Here is an 18,491-nt window from a genome sequence, read left to right on the forward strand (position 1 = left end):
TTCTGGTTAAATAGCACATCTGTAACAGACAAAGGTGGATCTTGCAGGTGTCTCACGTAAGGAAAGTTTAGGAATGATGCAGTGCAGAGTTCTGTGAATGTGCTTCACATTGTACCAATGATTGTTGGTCCAATCATTCCCTAGCTTTTTTTGTGCTTTTTTTCTATGTTGTATATTTAGATAATCTCAAGGGCACACAGATATCGCTGGAATCTGAAAATTTCCACGCAAGGGCAGCCTCAGTGTGACCTGCCCAGCGTGCCTTGCCAGTGATGATCCCATGAATAGAAGAAAGCTTAAGTCCAAGATCAAGTCCAGTCATTTCTTTAAGGACTGCAGAATGGCTGTTTGGATTTTGAGTGTGAATCAAAGAGCTTTCCACCTCCTCTTTGCTTAACATGTAACACAGACCAACGTTTAAGTTTGTCTGGGCCTTTTGTACTGTTAGTTACAGCAGTGCAATCTAAACTTCCCATCAGTTGCTGCTTTTCTCGAGTCGATTTCTCAAGATGATTTCCAGCAGGAACAGGGTCACACAGTAAACCAATGTCCAGTAGAGCTACTGGAGGGGGGCTAAACTTTTATTCCACGCTGAAAAATCTTGTTTTGTCTGTACTGTACTGCTACACCTGTACAAGGCTCCATAGCCAAAACGTGCTGTGTCTTCTTTTTTCTTTTTAAGTTTTACATTGTATTGTGGAACTAATCCCCTTTTCTGCATGATCTCTGGAAAGAGAGCAAAGCACAGTAGCACCAGTAAAGTGGTTGGGCGGGAGACGAGAGTGACCCATCTCCCCGTGTCCACCTGTGTCTGTCCAGGGCTGAGCTGGCAGAGGCTCAGAGGGAGGCGGCCGCCCAGAGAGACACCATCGCAGGGCTGAGCCGGGATCTGGCAGGAGCTCATGCCAAGATGTCAGACATGGCAGGTTGGGAACCAGTTCCTATTGTGTTCGCTGTTCTCGGGTGTCTCCGGTTTGAGCTTTGCACAGAGAGTTTACCCAATAAAGCATTCTTTAATAAATGATAGGGATCACAAAATGTATTTTTTGTTACTTCTAAATATTTTTTTTTCATTGTAGGACACAAAATATTTACTCTTTCGTCTTTAGCTTAGGTCCCACGTGTCTGCTCTTCAGTTTCTGAAGTAATAACATTTACCTATTTTAGAAAGCAACATTTTTCTTCACTCACTGTGACTTGACTCTAGGACTGAAAAAAATCAACAATGTGTGCAGGTCACAGTGAGACAGTGATGTATTAGCCCACAACGTACTGTATCAGCAGCTGTGTCCCTGTTCTTGACACCTTTCCCTGTGCCTGTGTCAGGGGAGCTGAGCGAGCAGCAGAAGCTGGAGCTGGAGCAGCACAGAGCCCTGGTGGCAGAGCAGAGGTCTGAACTGAGCGTGCTCAGGCAGCGCCTGGCCCAGATGTCACAGCTGGTGGAGCAGAAAGGGCAGGACCTTCTCCGAGCGGAGGAGGAGCTCAGGTAGGCCCCACCGGGAGCAGGGGAATCACATGGCGTGTTGTTATCGTAAAGTCACATTTTAGAAAGTTCAGAAGAATACTGGACAGCTGTAGTAATCCATGTCACTAGCTTCAGTGTTTAACCAGATTATGGCTGGTCTGGCATGGAGATGCCAGGACATCAGTCACACTGGAAACCAGGACTGCACTCAATATTTCAGAACACACCCTTCCACGTATTGCTTGGAGCATCTAAAAGAAGATCCTGTCAAGTTTTACATCTTGCTGATACAAGACAGGGACTGGACACAAACCACAAGGCATAATCACATGGGCCAACGTCTTAATCCAGGAATGGAAGATGATGAAAACCCTGTGAAAACCTGTGCAGTCCCTTGTGAAGGCTTGAGGCCCTATGAAAACCTTGAGAAGTAAAAATCCCTAGTGAGGTTGAGATCCTGTTGAGACCTTTAGGATTAGATGTCCATGGCAAGGGTCAGTCTCCTGCTGAGACCTCACATCAAGGATCAAGACCTTATTATTCCCTAGAGAGTGCATTCCCATGATGAGATTCTAAACCCTATCAAATATTGTGGAGCAGATGTCCAGCTCATCGTTTGAGACCTTGCATGCAGTCGTGCTTTGAGGTTAGATGAGGCAACCTCTGTTGAGATTTAGGAGCTGAAGACTCTAGAGGTGTGTGATTGCTCTAGACCTTATAGAGATCTCAAGGTGCTGTCCCATATCTGGGCTCAAACTCCTGAGGAGGCCATAGGGAGTAGTATGCCCACATCGCAGCTCTAGGCCCTGTGGAGATCTTGGGTTGTAGTCCCACATCGGGCATCAAGAACGCTGTCATGACCAGAGGTCAGAAATCCTAGAAAGGTGCAGGATCTTGCTGAAGCCATAGATCCTGAGGAACAGAGACTCACAAGGAGCCCATCATTCACAGATTCCAGAACAGAAGTAAAGAGAAATGCAAAAAAGACAACCTAGCACATGGACTAGAGGTTCAAAGCCAGCTTTCAAAAGAAAGAGCTGCAGTGGGTCAAGCAAGATTCATGTCAGTCCAGCTCCTTAGGAGAAAAAGAGCAGGGCTGTTCTAGAAAGGGCCATTCTAGATGACTTTGGCTTCACAGATATCTGCAAAATCCCCAATTTACATTCTCCAAAATGTAAAAAAACAATACACACTTAAAACCCAGAAAAGCAGGCTGTCCATTGATTTTGTGCTTGTTGGCAGGCTTTGTAAGGCAGACCTGGAGATACAGGTGAACGTACTGAGAGAGAGAGAACTACAGAGTGAGACCCCTCAGGAGGACAAGAGAGCCAGCAGCCCTGACCCTCAGCACACAGCCACAGGAGACACACAGGTAACTCCAACACAGCCACAGGCAGCACACAGGTAACCCCAACACAACCCCAACACAGCACACAGGTAACCCCAACACAGCCATAGGCAGCACACAGGTAACCCCAACACAGCACACAGGTAACCCCAACACAGCACACAGGCAGCACACAGGTAACCCCAACACTGCACACAGGTAACCCCAACATAGCCACAAACGGCACACAGGAAACCCCAACACAGCCACAGGCAGCACACAGGAAACCCCAACACAACCCCAACACAGCACACAGGAAACCCCAACACAGCGCAGGCAGCACACAGGTAACCTCGACAGCACTGTGCCTGCCCTCTCCACAAAACCTGGGGCAAGCACCAACCTTCCCAGCAAGAGTAAGCTTTCCTCTCCAAACCTGGCGATTCTGTTATGAATGTATAATACTTTTTATTTGTTACCTTAATAATTTCAAGGGGAACTTCCTTAAAGGGTCTTAGTTCTAACACTGTCACAGCTCTAGCCTGTTATCTGTTGTGGTTCCAGATTCTCAGGCTGTTCTGACGTTCAACAATTCAAACATTCAACATGGTGAAAGCTTTTTATAAACATGACAAATGAAATGCAGTGGGGTCAGTAAGAAGATAACTACTTAGCACCTCTCCCTCTGCACACAATTAATTCAATTCAATTTCGAGTTTAATGTGTTCTGTCACACCTCTTTGATGTGTGTACCATCTTTCCTGGCCTTTGTGATATTTACCATCTGTAATTCGGGATGGTGATCATTTCTGTAGAGAAAGGAGGAGATCATTTCAGCACATTCCTGAGTGATTGCTCAATGTAGAAAAAATAATGAGGATGCATACTGCACTGTAGCAATTTGCCCAGAAGGCTTGAATTACTAAGCGCTGGCCTCATCAATCATACAATGGGCTCATCAGTCACGATAGGAATTGATGTAAATGAAGGATCTGTCTTCATTATGCAGGAACCTCCATGTAAATGCATTCCACAGGGTAGCAGGCGGGCTGGAAAAGCAGAAGGCTGGAGATGTTGCTGCTCCAGAGGCTCAGCCTTTTCAGGAATTCTGACATAGAGAAGTGCTTTTTGCACTAACGTTCTTAAGACCCAGGAGATCAATGCTCCTGTCTTCAGTGCACTTCAAACACTCTCTCCCACCTCTCCAGACACATTAATTCTCGTGTGCTGTGCTATATATGTTAGAAGATTCAATAAAAGCAGAGGTGCATTCTTCACTATAGACCAAGAAAACCTTTCAGGACGCTCGTTGTACTAAGTGCATCCTCGGCGTAGTGCTTTCTTTGTACTTCCCATAAATCTAAAAGCAACTAAGGGACCTATTGTTTGCCCAGCAGCTCTGTTCGATTTGCTCTCCCATAGTGTAGGAAGTATAAATGCATTTTTCTGCTGAGACGAGTACAGTTCAGCTCCCACCAGTGTCCGATCACAGCTGCTCACGGGCTACTCTCCAGACAGTGGAGAAGTCCACTTATAGGCCAGATCATGGGGGAGCCGGAATCTATCCCGGCAAGCAACGGTTGGATTGGGATGCGTACTGGATGGGACGCCAGTCCATTGCAGAACTCACACGGATACAGACACAGACACACACTCGTCCCAGAATTGTCCCAGATTCCCACTGAATCTACCAGAATGTCTTTGGACTGTGGGAGGAAACCACAGTACCTGGATGAAACCCATGTGAGCCCAGGGAGAACATACAAACTCCACACAGACAGCACCCCAGGTGTTGAACCAAAACCAGGGCCCCAGCATTGTGAGGCAGCAATGCTGACTTCTGCTGCCCTGCTGGCAGTATTAATAATGCAAAACTTTTTACATGTGACACATGTAAGTACAGTAGTTCACACATCCCACCCAAACCTTTTCCAGTCTGTAATACAAATTGGGAATAATCCCTCCCAGCAACCGTCTGATTATTCTATTCAAAAAGCTTTAAAAGTAAATTTGATGTATTCTGTGTGTTTTTTATTTGGTTAGAGTTATTCAAAACCTATTCTACATGTTTACAGCATAAACAGTGTGTCTCTCAGATCTCAGTATCTAAGGGCTTGTTAGTTTATAGACCTGAGAGAAGAAATTCATGAGTGTAAGGATCATTGTATTCGTACCTTGTTTTTTCACGATGCACTTCGTTGGCAGCATTGGGGAAAAAATTATATTCTCTGTCAAAGACACAGTGATAATCTAGTGTGACAGTAGAACACACCTCCCACTGCACTCCCCACTCAGTGGCGTGTGGGAATGAGCAGCTTCCACACCTGACGCTGATCCGGGCTGCGCTTTAAGATCCCCACGCGCCCGCAGACGGCGTTCAGGTTAGAACCGAATGTGTTCCCAAGCCGGCGACACAAACAATTGCTCCGATCTAAAAGAGGATCTGTTCTCCTCGTTCAAGAACGGAATCTCTCCTTCACCGGAGAACAGAAACCTCCGCAGACGACTACACACTGGCACACCGCAAAGAAATAAGACACACTCTGCCGGAACTCCGGCAGCTCCCTATCAGATCCGACACTATCACACTAGGAATTTCTGGTGATCTGGTTCCCAAATTGCATTATTCTTATTACTTCCTGAAATATCCGAAATAATGAGCAATTCGACAAGCTGGGTAAGCACCACTGAATTGCAGTATATAAACATTTTCAGTCAAAATAAAAAAGGTTTCTTGCCTTTTTATTATTTTGTTACCCAGACATAATTGTCCTCCCTCACGCTTTCAAGAATCTTTTATAATTCATTTTTGCATTGCTTATTACAAAAAAGGCAACGTATGTCTTGAAATAGGACATACATTCTTATGACTGTGTTTAAAACTCAGTGTAGGATAAAGCACAAAGCTGAATGAGATTTGTGCAAATCCCAGAAGATGAAAGGGCATCACTGGTGAGTCATGAATCGTTATCTTAGATAAATACATTGGACGTAAGAAGAATTTAATAAGAAGCAAGGATTTCCTGTCCATCTGTTAGGAACGTGAGAAAACAGCCTTTGCAGGTGATATGAAGGTCCAACTGATTGGAAGAGAAGTTATCAGAGTTGTGTTTACCAGACCTACGTGCAGGAAGATGGAAAAGCACATTTGTCAGGGCCCCCAGAAATGTCTTATTTTTTTCTGTAGCAGAGGGAAGTCATAGGTATGGAATAAAGTGTAATATGATATTCTAATATGGCAGGACATACAGGCAATTCAAGCAGCAGGGCAGCTGCCAGGTAAGAAACAGGTAAGATTTCTCTTATTCTTGTTAAAGTGATTTATATGATATTTTACGGGACAATATGATTGATTTTCAATAATATTATAATTCCACTGTTTCTGTGAGGATGGTCTCTTCACTCTCCTCTTTCCTTCTTCCTTTAGGACCAGTCAGCAGCTGCTGAACTGGCTGACCTAGGGGCAAAGTGCAAAGGTCACCGGCACGAGGAGGTCATCCAGCGTCAAAGGGAAGCCTTAGCAGAACTGAGAGCCAGGATCAAGGCCCTGGAGCAAACAAGGCCGCAGAGTAAGGACCCACGCCCGTGGTTGAGAGGAGTCAGTGGGCTTGCTGCTGGTAGCTTTCACCACACTGGTTTTGAGGTTGTGGGTCACACCTAGCACTGCTGGTTCACATCTACTGGGTCCTGGGTTTGAGTCTAGCCTGCAGTACCTTCTGTGTGGAGTTTGCATGTAGCCACAGTCTAGCAGGTTTTACAGACCGGCCTCAATCAATTAATTTCTAAAGACACGGATCTGTGTCATTTGCTTAGCTGATTTATTTAGCTTAGTAATCTGAAAACCACTTGGAGTGAAAACATGAACACTCAGCGGCCTGTGGTTGGGTAATCTCTGGTTTGTACCAAAATCATCCTGGAAAACAAAATCTGTTATCTTGCTTTGGGCTTCATTTATTGTGAAACATCTATTTAAAACTCAAATTATCCTGTGAAAACAGAAACGAGGTTGATTCTGCTTAGAAGCAGACGGGATTGGGCACATGGGTGAGAGAGGCAGAGCGGGGCTGCGCAGACTGTCATACAGCTTCTCACTCTGCAGGGCCCTCTCCGGAGCGGGCCGTCCAGCAGGTGGCGCTGAAGAGGAGGGAGCTGTCTGAGCTGAGGGCTCAGCAGGCCGTGGCGGACAGCCTGGGCCCCCTCAGAGCTGCCAGGGAGCTCTCGCAGACGAGCTCGGTACGTGGATGACACCGCTTTCTCCAGCATCCTCCCTTCTGTGGGAGCCCTTCCCAGCTGTCATTCCTCTCCTTCTGGGTGTATGGAGGCCATTGTAGCAGATCACTTCCCCCTGTGCAGAGGTTAATAAAAGCTTCATCTCCCTGTACCAGCCAGTAATCGAAGGAGGAAGAATGTTGCTTTTTCTTTACCGCCTAACCATGTCATATAAGTATTAAAAGGTTCCCTGGCGTCCTGGCCAAATTTCCCATTGGCCCTTACCAATCATGGCCTCCTAATAATCCCCCTCTATGAATTGGCTTCATCACTCTGTTCTCCTCCCCACTGAGAGCTGGTGTGTGGTGAGTGCTCTGGCGCACTATGGCTGCCGTCGCATCATCCAGGTGGGGCTCCACACTGGTGGTGGTGGAGGGGATCCCCGTTACCTGTAAAGCGCTTTGAGTGGAGTGTCCAGAAAAGCGCTATATAAGTGTAAGCAATTATTATTATTAATTATTATCCCGTGCTCCAAAAAAGCATTGAATGCAAGTTGTAAACATTATTTTATTGTTTTTTGAAGGAGGTATTTGCGTTATGGTCAGTTTGATTTTGTCTGTGAATGTGTGCTTTTTCTGTGTCTGACGTGTTGTTATTCTTTATTGTTGATGAATTGTATGCTGTGTATTTTAATTTATTGTATTTAGAATGAGTGAAATGTAAGAAAAATGTCCACAATAAGTCTTCCAGGTAGGACTGAAGTGATAAGTCTAGCCCTGTCTCAAAACCCTCATATCATGGGTGCTCAGCTGACAGCTTGTAGGCCCCTTGAAGATGGAATCCTAAAAGAATGAAAAGGAAAAACAGCTAAAGCAAAGATCCGTCAGCTTAAAAAGTCCAAATATTTTCCACATCTACTGTAATTAATCAAAAGTGGGTTTGGATAGGTATAGGCGATGTCTTTTAAGGCCTAGTTGCAGGACCACGTCCTTCAGTATGTGATCATCAGAGTGAAGCCCAACCGCAAGTGTTGTAGAGTGACTCATCTGTAAATTAGAGCTAAGCTCTGCGTGACGCCAGGGGTTCCCCATTCTAACCACAGGCTCAGTTCAGAACCTCAGAAGACGTTTTCTTGTTGTTACCAGTATTGCATTTTAAAAGCTATTATAGAACTCTTTCAAGGAGATGGAAAAAAAACTTCAAAAGGAGGTAACTTACTTCAGCTAACTTGAATGAGAAACAGCCAGTCTGAGGACCAGAATTGTGAGGTCTTGCACTAAATAAAGAAGTGAGACATGTTAGTTGTTGACAGAATGCCACGTGAAACACCCCTGCACTAGTATCTCGGGTTCGACTGAGTCCCCCATGTCTGTTGGTCTGCAGGCTGAGCTCCCTCTCACTGAGCAGGCGTTTGAGGAGACGCTGGACAGGACAGCCAGGCTGGACCTGTCCGACGCCCTGGACCTGAGTGAGAGAACGGTGAGGCATACAGACACGGCGCTGGGGGAGCTGAGGCTGCACCGATTCTTTATCAGCGTGCGTCTGGAGGAAGACCTCCGTTTAAAGGGAAAAGTTGCTGTCACCAATTAGAAGAAGACATTAATGACTAAAAGGAAATTCCGCAGATAAGGCCTGAGGGTTAGAAATCTTTGCCGTTCCAGATTCCAGATGGTTTTTCTGTAGACAGATGTTCAAGTAGGTGGCTGCACCAGCACGTGTAGGCCTGCAAAGGGACAGGTAAAGATTTATTCTACACTGAAAGGACAAGAAAAGAGACTCAACTTTTTGGCTTTGAAAGGTAAGGCTCCACAGCTGAAAAGTTGTCTCTTTTCTTTTCCTTTCAGCGTGGAATAAATCTTTACCTGCCCCTTTGTTGCTGGCAGATTTGTACTGGTGCATGTTAAAGTGATTCTGTGTGGTTTTGAGGTGAATTTTGGGGTTTTAGAAAAGGGGCAGCTGTACATCGGCTGGATTATGCTGCGATGGGGAAAAACCTTAATGTGAAAAAACTGAATAACATACGATTCCGAGACTCTTTTTAAAATGAAAGGTTCTGTTAGTCTTGTGGATTTTGAGCCACAGACTGTCTGAGAGCTCCTGCGACAGCAGCTGTGGCTGACTGACTGAAAGGCGGCGCCGTGACTGTGGGGCTGCTTGTCTCCCAGTACCGGGACCTGGTCAAGGCCCTCTCCGGGGCCCTGGAGCTGGGGGAGCTGTCCGGCTGCGCGTCCCTGAAACACCTGCCCCCCGACGAGAGGGACCGGCTGGGGTCCCGGCGGCAGCAGGACCTGGAGCTGCTGCACACCCGCCTGAGGGTCCTGCACGGCCAGGCTCAGCGCAAGGAGGAGCTGCTGTCGGAGTACCAGGCCGACCTGCGGCGGCTACGGTAGGCAGCGCGCCTCCGGCCCGAGCCCCTGCCCCTCCTCGCCAATCGAACCTCCATCTCAAACCAGCCAAAATCCATGATGCATCAGTTACATATTACAGAGCATGGGAGCTGTTGCTACAGTGTTTTATCTGAGAATACGTCCTGGGAAAGGAAAAATCATAAAATCTCCAATCCCCTCCCACATCTTCCCTCACTCAAAAAAAAAAAGTCTAATTCCGCCAAACGGTTTCTAGGAAGCAAACAAAAAATGCGGAAAGCCAGTCCTATCTGGCATCATCTGAGTGGCCACTTAGCGACAGATTAAGGTCTAGGGTGTAGAAGGGAGGCTCAGACTCTCAAAATAGATCAGGAATGGTTGCCAAGCTTTAAAAAAAACGCACTGGTGGACCCGCCAGTTTTCTCCAAATAAAAAGAAAACTGCATCAAATCTCTGATCCAAGCTTCCATCTTTTAGGTCCAGTTTTTAAACTGCGGATAGAGATTTCTTTGAATAAGGGGCTCTAATCTGAGGCATGAGCATCTATTTTATGAGATTAATAGCAATTAGCAAGGGAACAGCCAGCAAAAGATGTGAGCATTTCCTTTAGTTTTAGTTTTCAGGCATTTTATATGAAGGAAACAATAAAAACTAACTTATTATTAATTGGTTCTTATTAGTAAAATATTCTATAAAAATGCATTAACATCCTAATTTTTATTTGTTAAAATAATTTAAAAGAAACCATTAAGTTAGGCAAAACATTTCTGTCATCCATCCTAGAGTACTCATGAGAAGGTGTCCTGGGTTTCTGCAGATTACTTTGCAGTGCAGTAAGAGCTCAGCAGTGTGCAGATAATGAACAGAGGGTTTTTTGTTTGATACAACTACTGTGTCTGTAGTATGGTCTAATTCCGAGAATATAATGGGATTAAAGGTACTTAATACTTTGGCATTGTCGTTGTCATCTGGCTGAGGAAATGATCTTTGGCCAGTGCTGTCACAACCCCCCTCACTTACGAGGAATGAACCAGGGAGGCAGCTGCAAGTGTGAAGTTGTGGTGGAGGGAGGGGGGATAAATAAAGATGCTTGCAGAGTTGTGGGCAGCGAGTGAATATCTGAGAGCAAAAGTGTAAGAATACACTCTGGCCTCCTCCCGAAGTATTGAGCAGCACCATCTGCTGGAAAGAAAAGTAAGCTTGGTGATTGGTTATAAAGGCCGAACTTGCACTGGTGCTTGTTTCACCCCGTGTCTGGCTTCTCACACAGGGAGAGCCAGGCGGTGGGGCAGCAGCTACAGGCGGAGCTGGACAGGCTGAGGCAGGAGCTGCAGAGCCAGACTCAGGAAAGCTCCCTGCTCCGCGAGGCCCTGGAGCGAGCTCAGCAGCGGCTGGAGCAGGAGAAGAACCTGAACAGGGTCATCAAGGAGCGCAAGGTGACTGCCTTTACTGTCCCCGGGGTGTTACTTCTGACAGTCACTTCACATGGCCGCTGTCTTGCCTGTTTGAAGTGGGGTGGACTGTGAAAATAGAGGAGAAGGATTGGATCGACTCTTTCAGTAATTACTCCTGATTTAAGTGCAACAAATATAGTAATTATCCTTTTTATAATTCTATTAACCATACAGTATTTTGTGTACACCAGCTCCTATTCCTTCGTGGAGGTTTAGTACTACAAGTATTAAAAATAAATCAATAATAACAATATATGAATACTATTCATACAAATATTGTCTTGATTCTGATTCCTGTGACTTGCCTAGTTGAGGCTGGATAGATGTCCCAGCTTGACTGCCAAACAACCCCCACCCCCCCAGTATTGTGAGGAATGAGCTAGGGAGCTGCTGTAAGGGTGCTGATGGGTAGGTAGGGAGGATGTGCCTGAGATTCGTGAAGACAGATATATAAAAGCATGGAGGAAGACCTTCCAGCATAATCCTGACAACACTGGATTTTCATGCATAGTACAGACTTTGCCATTTGCATTATCTGATGCATTGAAGTTCCTAATCACTAGAAAGTCCTTTGGAGGAGAGGCTTGCAGTACATGAGCTATTTCATACCCCTGGGGGTTTTGCTAGAGATGCAGGCAACTCTTTTGTCTGGAGGTCAGAAGTAAGCAATGCAACTATGCCCTAAATTACTCATGCTACAGGTCTTTAGGCCCTTGGCTTCATACCAAAGCAAGTTGCTTTGGTGAGGAAACCATGTAAGAGTACAGAGAAATGGCTGAGCTGGAGTTCATCCCGATCCCACGTCTAAATCAAGCCTCAGGAGCGGTTGATCAGTTTTAAGTGACCCAATGAGGATACTGATTAGAACTGAATTTAGAAGATATTACAAAAACGTCCTGTCATGCTGGTATTTAAACTCAATCTGTCCGCTAAAGAAATCATGATTTCACGTTTACTAAGTGGGAATAATTTAAAGGCTTCTTTCATAATGCCCCAGCCAGCATATTTTGAGATTTGACGCATACACACAACTGATCTCTGATTCTCTGATCAGAAAATAACTTACACAACGTGGCATGGCTCTTTGCTTGGTGACAACCACTATGAGAAAAAGATCTATGGTACTACACATATGGTATGGTATGGTACTGTATGGTACTACAGCAGAATCTCTTTTCCTGCGTATGCTTGTTAGTTCTCAAAACCCTAACAACTTTGAAAGGGACCGAAATACAAGATATTAACTGCTACAATCCACTTGATCGAACTATAGAAAAGTCCTAAACACTAAAAGGCTGTTTGCTTTGATCAGTACCATATAACTGCCATTATGCTGTAGCCCTGCTACTCTTTATTAGTTATAAAACAGCTGGGAATAACTGCTGTGTAAAATGTGTCACTGAAAACGATGTCAGGGAATGTGAGGGAAAAAACCTTGATTTAATTGCTTTGAATAGTCTGTGAGATTTTTTTTGGAGGGATTTGATCTTCAATCCCTTTCACTTTCAATTTCTTGTAAAATGGATGTCCTGATGGAAAATCACGACTGGGGTTCCTGCGGTTTATTTCCAAGGTGTTTTACACCTATGTAGCTAAGTTATGCCAAATCTTTGGGAAAAAAAATGTTTAGTTTGTTAAAAAAGGAAAAAATCTTGAATACCCCTGCAAACATTACACGGATTTTGAACCAAATACAAGCATAGATTTTTAGTTTAGAATATTTAAAAAGTATCACAATCCCTGATATGCTTAGAAAAATATCACTGTACCCAGTGAGTACTGTCTGAGGCAGACAACTCCGATTGAGCTACAAGATAAGGACTAACCCTGTCTAGCTGAGCCTAACCCTGTCTCATGGCTTTGATGGGCTAGGAGATAGCTACTGTTGTGGAAGGAATGAAGGGCATGTAGGTACAGTACAGATATCAGGAAATACCCCAGGAACAGAGCAATTCATTTAATATCCCTTTTCATGACTAGAATTAGTGTTATGAGTGATTCCTTTCGTTTAAAATGACGTTTGTCTGCTAACCACAAATTCTGGTGGAAATAATATGGAAACAGAGAAAATAACAGAGAAATAACTTTCCATGAAGTGGAAAACTCCACCGGGAATGAATTCTTATCTGTTTCCTTATCACATTCCTTTCACCTCTCAGTCTTCAAGCTGGTGCTCGAAAAGTAACTAAGCTATTGGGTTTCTAGAGGTCATATCCCTGTAGCAGTCCACATGTCTAGGAGACCTATTACGGTGAGTTAACGGATGGTAGATAAAATGAACAACAACATACAGTAAGATGCAGGATAGGCTGCGAATCAGAAAAGAACCCATTGTACTATGTGTTTTGTCCATTTCAATTTCTAATCGAGAATTATTTTCCATTATGCACCCGCACAATCTGCGATAGTTAGAAGAGGCTGCTATCCAGCACTGACTGTGCAGCTTGGGAGAGAGGGAGATGAGTGGGATAAGGCCTCCTACCTGTTGATCTGTCAGAGCTCGGTGCTGACTGGAGACCCTGCACAGCTCTTGCTGACGTCACCACACACCTGCAGCCACCTGGCTCGTCACAGGTGTTGCCTTTGACTGCAGAGCTATTCAGCTGGCTAATCCCAGCCCTGCTTGCCGATGGCCAGTGACACGGCCAGGTGTGCTGTGGGTCATGAGTCTTCTTGGCTGATGTTTCGAGCCAGGCTAAGGGAGTTCTTCAGACGTGAAGTTGTGAGAGGCTGCTCAGTGGTCTTAGAACCCATATATGGAGAATGTAAAAACTGCCGTTCTTGAATAACCGTGAAGCTGTTTTCTCATCAAGTGGTGTGCGTTAATGAACATGTCCGATTTAGTTATGAGAACTCTTCTGATGGAGATTGAATGACTGGATCACGATTTATTTGGAGTTTAAATATGTATGTGTGCGTGCATTGGGCCCCGTTTTCTGTTTTGCAGGTCTAAATGTGCACTCCTAGCATAGGTGCAACATTCACAGCCTTTATCCAGCTACGCAGTGACTTATATGATTTGTGTCCCTATCATTGCTCTTGCTCTGAGCTATGTCAGTTGTCATAAAGAAATAGGATTTATGTTTTTCTCTATTTACATTCCATTCCAGCTACTATGTTATTACACTTTACATAGCATTTCTATGTTCCTCCCTAACTAGAAGGAAGGTTTAGCTGCGTCTTGGGAAAAGGCTGAAATCTTTTGTGCAAGGCGAAGCTTTCCGGACTCATAGTGGTCTTCATTAATCAAACGCAAACACAGAACAGTCCCACAGTGCCTCAGTGGCAGCGTCAGTCCCAATCAGTATGTAAAATTACATCAGAGGTAGTTTGTGTTTTTGTCTCATTTAAAGAGACAAGCTGGCTGTCTGTAAAGTGGAGGAAAGAGGAACTGTTTATTGAAAGACTTGGGCTTATCAGTAGTATTTAGGATACTGCATTTATACATCCTCCCTACTGAGTGTCTGTTCCAATGTACATCTGACTGCCTTGTGATTGATGGTCTGTTTAATGACTAAATAATCGTGGTATAGAAACCATCAATGCAAGAAGAATGAAATATGCTGTTAACTCTTTGATTTACTCGCCAAGTTGGGGAAAAAAACAGATAAGATGGAACAGCTGGAAGAGCTGCACGGTTCAGATTAGATGTTTTCTAAAAGACATGCAGTCAGCAATCTGGACAACGAAAAAAGGGTCCTTGTCCTCATCATACACACCCTGTCCTCAGTGTTACACCACTGCAGCTGTAGTGCACTCTACTCTACATTATCACCACGCTACAGTGCTGAGTTTGTTTCCTGTCCTAGACAAGATTGCGCCAACAGCAATCCTTCATTTTCTGTTGGCTCACGTGACTTCAGATGCATATTCAGTCTTATTCAGTGGCCGAGGTCTTGTCAGACTACTCGCAGCAGAAATGCAGACTTCTTGAATTTTCTTATCATTAGCGTTTGAGCAATCCAATTTAAGCCTTTATTTCCTTTCATTAAGGCCTCTTTTAGATGCAAAAGGAATGCTTTAAATTAAGCCCATTAAAATCCATTCCTCTGTTCTACCCCATTATACTACTAAGGTAAAGTGCATGCCTATGAAGGAAATTAAAACAGATTGCATGTCATAATTAGCCATTGCTAGGGAATGAAGGTTTTGTTTTGTTTGGCTTGAGTTAGTTAATGATATTTTTAGAGAAGCTTCTTGCACTCAAATAAAGGCTGAAAAGATTGGTTTTGTATCACCACTACTTACATATAGATTACTAGCAGTCCACAGGCCTGGCCAGGACAGAACAATCTGTCTTTTGGGCGGATCCCACCTTCTTTAGAACATTGTTAGTCCGTCGAATTCATTAATCATTTCAGACTGAGCAACGTTATGCTGCTCACTTTGAGTCTAGTAATTACAAAATTTCACAATATTAGCCAAGGTGCCATCAATTAACCATTGGTGAAGAACATAACTAACATTTAAAAGATTCAGTATTTAACATTTGAACCAGGAATCCAGAACAAATACGTTTAAACCATCTTAAACTAGCTTGTCTTGGATATGGACCTCGGCTGTCATGTTCAGTCAGCTTCTTGAGCCATGAATGTACTCTCTAGGGTGGAGGACTAAACTATGTAATAGACAGTAGAAAGCTTTTATATTTGCATGTCGTAGCTCTCAAAACTAAAGATAATAATGACTGATTACTTATGTCACAAATTTGAGTTATCACCTCGTATAGAAGGATTTCATAACATTCCTCACTCATTACTGTAGGTAGGTGAGGTCCCCTTTTCACTCCATAAAGGCCCATGGGAAATGAGGGGCAAGGGCCACAATTTTTCCTTGACCATCCAACACTGGAGGTGGAGGTGATGTGGTCAGCATCATGGTCGGCCTATTACCCCCAGAAGGATTAACCCCTGGTACTCTTTCGGATGAGACGTAAAACCGAGGTCCTGACTCTCTGTGGTCATTAAAAATCCCAGGGCATTTCCCGAAAAGAGTAGGGGCGTAACCCCAGCATCCTGGCCAAATTTCCCATTGGCCCTTACCAATCATGGCCTCCTAATAATCCTCCTCTATGAATTGGCTACATAGCTCCGTTCTCCTCCCCACTGAGAGCTGGTGTGTGGGGAGCGTTCAGGCGCACTATGGCTGCCGTTGCATCATCCAGGTGGGGCTGCACACTGGTGGTGGTGGAGGGGATCCCCATTACCTGTAAAGCGCTTTGAGTGGAGTGTCCAGAAAAGCGCTATATAAGTGTAAGCAATTATTATTGTAACTCATTTGGAAAGCAGGCTGAGTGGACCTGGGAGCCATCTGGAAGGAATTAGAGCAAGCTCCATCGCCTGCCCCTACCTGGGATTGAACCCAAGACCTTCTGGTCAAGAGCTAGACACCCCTGCCGTCTGAGCTACCTCAGCTTCGCTGTGTAGACTGTACCTACTCTATTTTACTTTCACATATCATATATTATTTTAGAAGATTTAAACACACTTGCAGCACACAAATCAATTAAAAAATAAATAAAACAGGTGTTAATTTTATTGCTCAGCTTAATGCGCATTTAACAGTGGTGCATTGATGAGCAGCACAGGTCTTTACAGTTTGCACAGATAATACCATACAATATGGTAATAATATAATCTAATAATAGATTAGATCTGTGGAGTGTTCATGCACAGAGACATTCTCCGAGAGCTGCTTTTTGACAGAAAATGTACTTTATCAAGATCTTGTGTGCAACATTTCATGGTACTATGAACATATAGTATAAGATGATCTAGTGGGTTTCTGAATATATTCTTTGTCAACAGACTTAAAAGTACCATGTCTGAGATCTAGTGTGATAAACACTATTTAACCCCTATACTACCTTGTATACTTTCTAAAAGTAAAATATACAATCACTGTATGATATAGTGTATCATAAAAAAGTACAGCACATTTTGGGTTGAGTTCATTATTGACTTTTTCCTTGCTTTTTTTCATCGGTGTGTTCCAGTCCTGGCCCTGATCATGACTAATCACTGACTTTTTACAACATTTTCCAGCCTCTCCTTAAGGAGCAGCTTGAAAGGAGGAGTGTGAAGACACCCTCACACAGTTGTGTGCAGGAGGACACTCATGGCAAGGTAAGACACAGAGAAAACAGCATGACCTCATCAAGGGACAGACTTCTTCTCCCATGCAATTTCCTATATATGTACAGTATGATTTCTCAAATTGGAGCAGCATGGTGGCGCAGTGGTGAACATTATCGCCTTGCAACGCTGGGGCCCTGGGTTCAATTCCAGAGCTGGGGTGCTGTCTGTATGGAGTTTGTTCTGTTCTTCTCGTGTTCATGTTCCTCCAGGTGCTCCTGTTTCCTCCCTCATATCCACAGACATGCTGGTAGGTTACTTGGCTTCTGGGAAAATAGGACCTGGTATGAGTGTGTGAGACTGTGCCAGAGTCTGTGTGTGTGCCCGGCGATGGACTGGTGTCCCATCCAGGGTGTACCCCGCCTTGCGCCCAGTGCTTGCTGGGATAGGCTCCGGCTCCCACCTGACCCTCAATTGCTTAGAAAATGGATGGATGTCTCAGACTGTGTGTAGGAAATCCAGTGTGTTTTGTTTAAGACCATGTAACAGAACAGTTCTTTCCGGACCCTATGTGGACAACACAATCCGGGGAAAAGTTAGGAAACACTGGGGAAGAAGTCATGCAGGAGACGGGAATGAGGACAGGGGGGCGTGTCCATGGTGCGCTGGTGCACGGGGGAGGTGGGGCCGAGGCAAACAATCCAAGAAGAAGTCCAATGCGAAATCCAAAAACACAAGCATAAATCCATGGCCAAGGCGATCCATCCAGGAGATTAAAAATGGGAACCGCCGGGGGGAACAGGAACAGGAACTTAAAAACATGACGGAGCCAGACGCATCAGGACCCGGGCTCGCATGATATGGGAATCGGATGCAGAGCCCCGAACTGAGTGGGTGTCTGGCTCTTAAGGGGGACGGGAAGGAGGCTGGAACAAGGGGCAGGTGCACAAAATTAGGTCTGAAGTGAAAGAGCCGGAGCGCCCTTAAGGAGGAGGGACTGCAATCGTGACAGACCAGAGTTGTTCCTGCATGAAGAATGTTATTTCACTGCTGGATTGCTTCCAGGTGAATGTGAAGTTGGACGTCTCTATCATCTCAGTCGCTTGGCAGAGGAGTCAACAGGTGACCCAGGCTCTCACATCCCTTGGAAAGTCGGGTCTGATGACCTCTGTTGTGGATCCAGCTGCGTTTATGGGATCCAGTGAGCAGGAAGCTGTTGGGTGGGGGGCTAGAACCTGTTAAAAAGTGTGGTTGAAATTAAAAAGCAGAATGACTGCATGAGGATGTGGTGGTGGTCGGATCAGGAGGTCAATAAGTTGCAAACCAACTCCTCTACCAAAACCCCCACTGGGGCAGGTCTGCCTTGCTGTAGCATGCTCTGATCCACCTGACCTCCTGCTCTTCAGGTCTGTACGTTTCCTCCAGCACGGGAGAACATGTATTCTGAGCTTCCCATTCTTATCTGTCTTTTAATCAGCAGGGCTGTGCAGGGCTGATACGACAGTCATTTTCTCTCTAACCAATTTGACATCATCAGTGTTTCTCCAGAACAGCCAATTCTATTTCCTTCCTCCCGGAGGGTTTCTTGTACAGTGC

The 18,491-nt window shown here is 44.8% G+C and overlaps 1 protein-coding gene across 2 annotated transcripts in view; it reads left to right on the top strand.

Annotated features, from left to right (window-relative positions):
- Positions 1–18,491, top strand: part of fhad1 (forkhead-associated (FHA) phosphopeptide binding domain 1) — a 51,822-nt gene that overhangs the window by 28,733 nt on the left and 4,598 nt on the right. For both annotated transcript variants that reach the window (XM_088616998.1, XM_088616999.1), the window contains 9 exons: positions 820–926; positions 1,327–1,486; positions 2,708–2,837; positions 6,220–6,361; positions 6,892–7,025; positions 8,385–8,480; positions 9,167–9,387; positions 10,638–10,803; positions 16,866–16,946. In XM_088616998.1, coding sequence (XP_088473124.1) covers positions 820–926; positions 1,327–1,486; positions 2,708–2,837; positions 6,220–6,361; positions 6,892–7,025; positions 8,385–8,480; positions 9,167–9,387; positions 10,638–10,803; positions 16,866–16,946 — 1,237 coding nt within the window. The remainder of the gene's footprint in view (positions 1–819; positions 927–1,326; positions 1,487–2,707; positions 2,838–6,219; positions 6,362–6,891; positions 7,026–8,384; positions 8,481–9,166; positions 9,388–10,637; positions 10,804–16,865; positions 16,947–18,491) is intronic.

The sequence above is a fragment of the Lepisosteus platostomus genome, chromosome 23 (genome assembly GCF_059453375.1).
Source record: "Lepisosteus platostomus isolate fLepPlt1 chromosome 23, fLepPlt1.hap1, whole genome shotgun sequence".
NCBI classification, from domain to species: domain Eukaryota; kingdom Metazoa; phylum Chordata; class Actinopteri; order Semionotiformes; family Lepisosteidae; genus Lepisosteus; species Lepisosteus platostomus.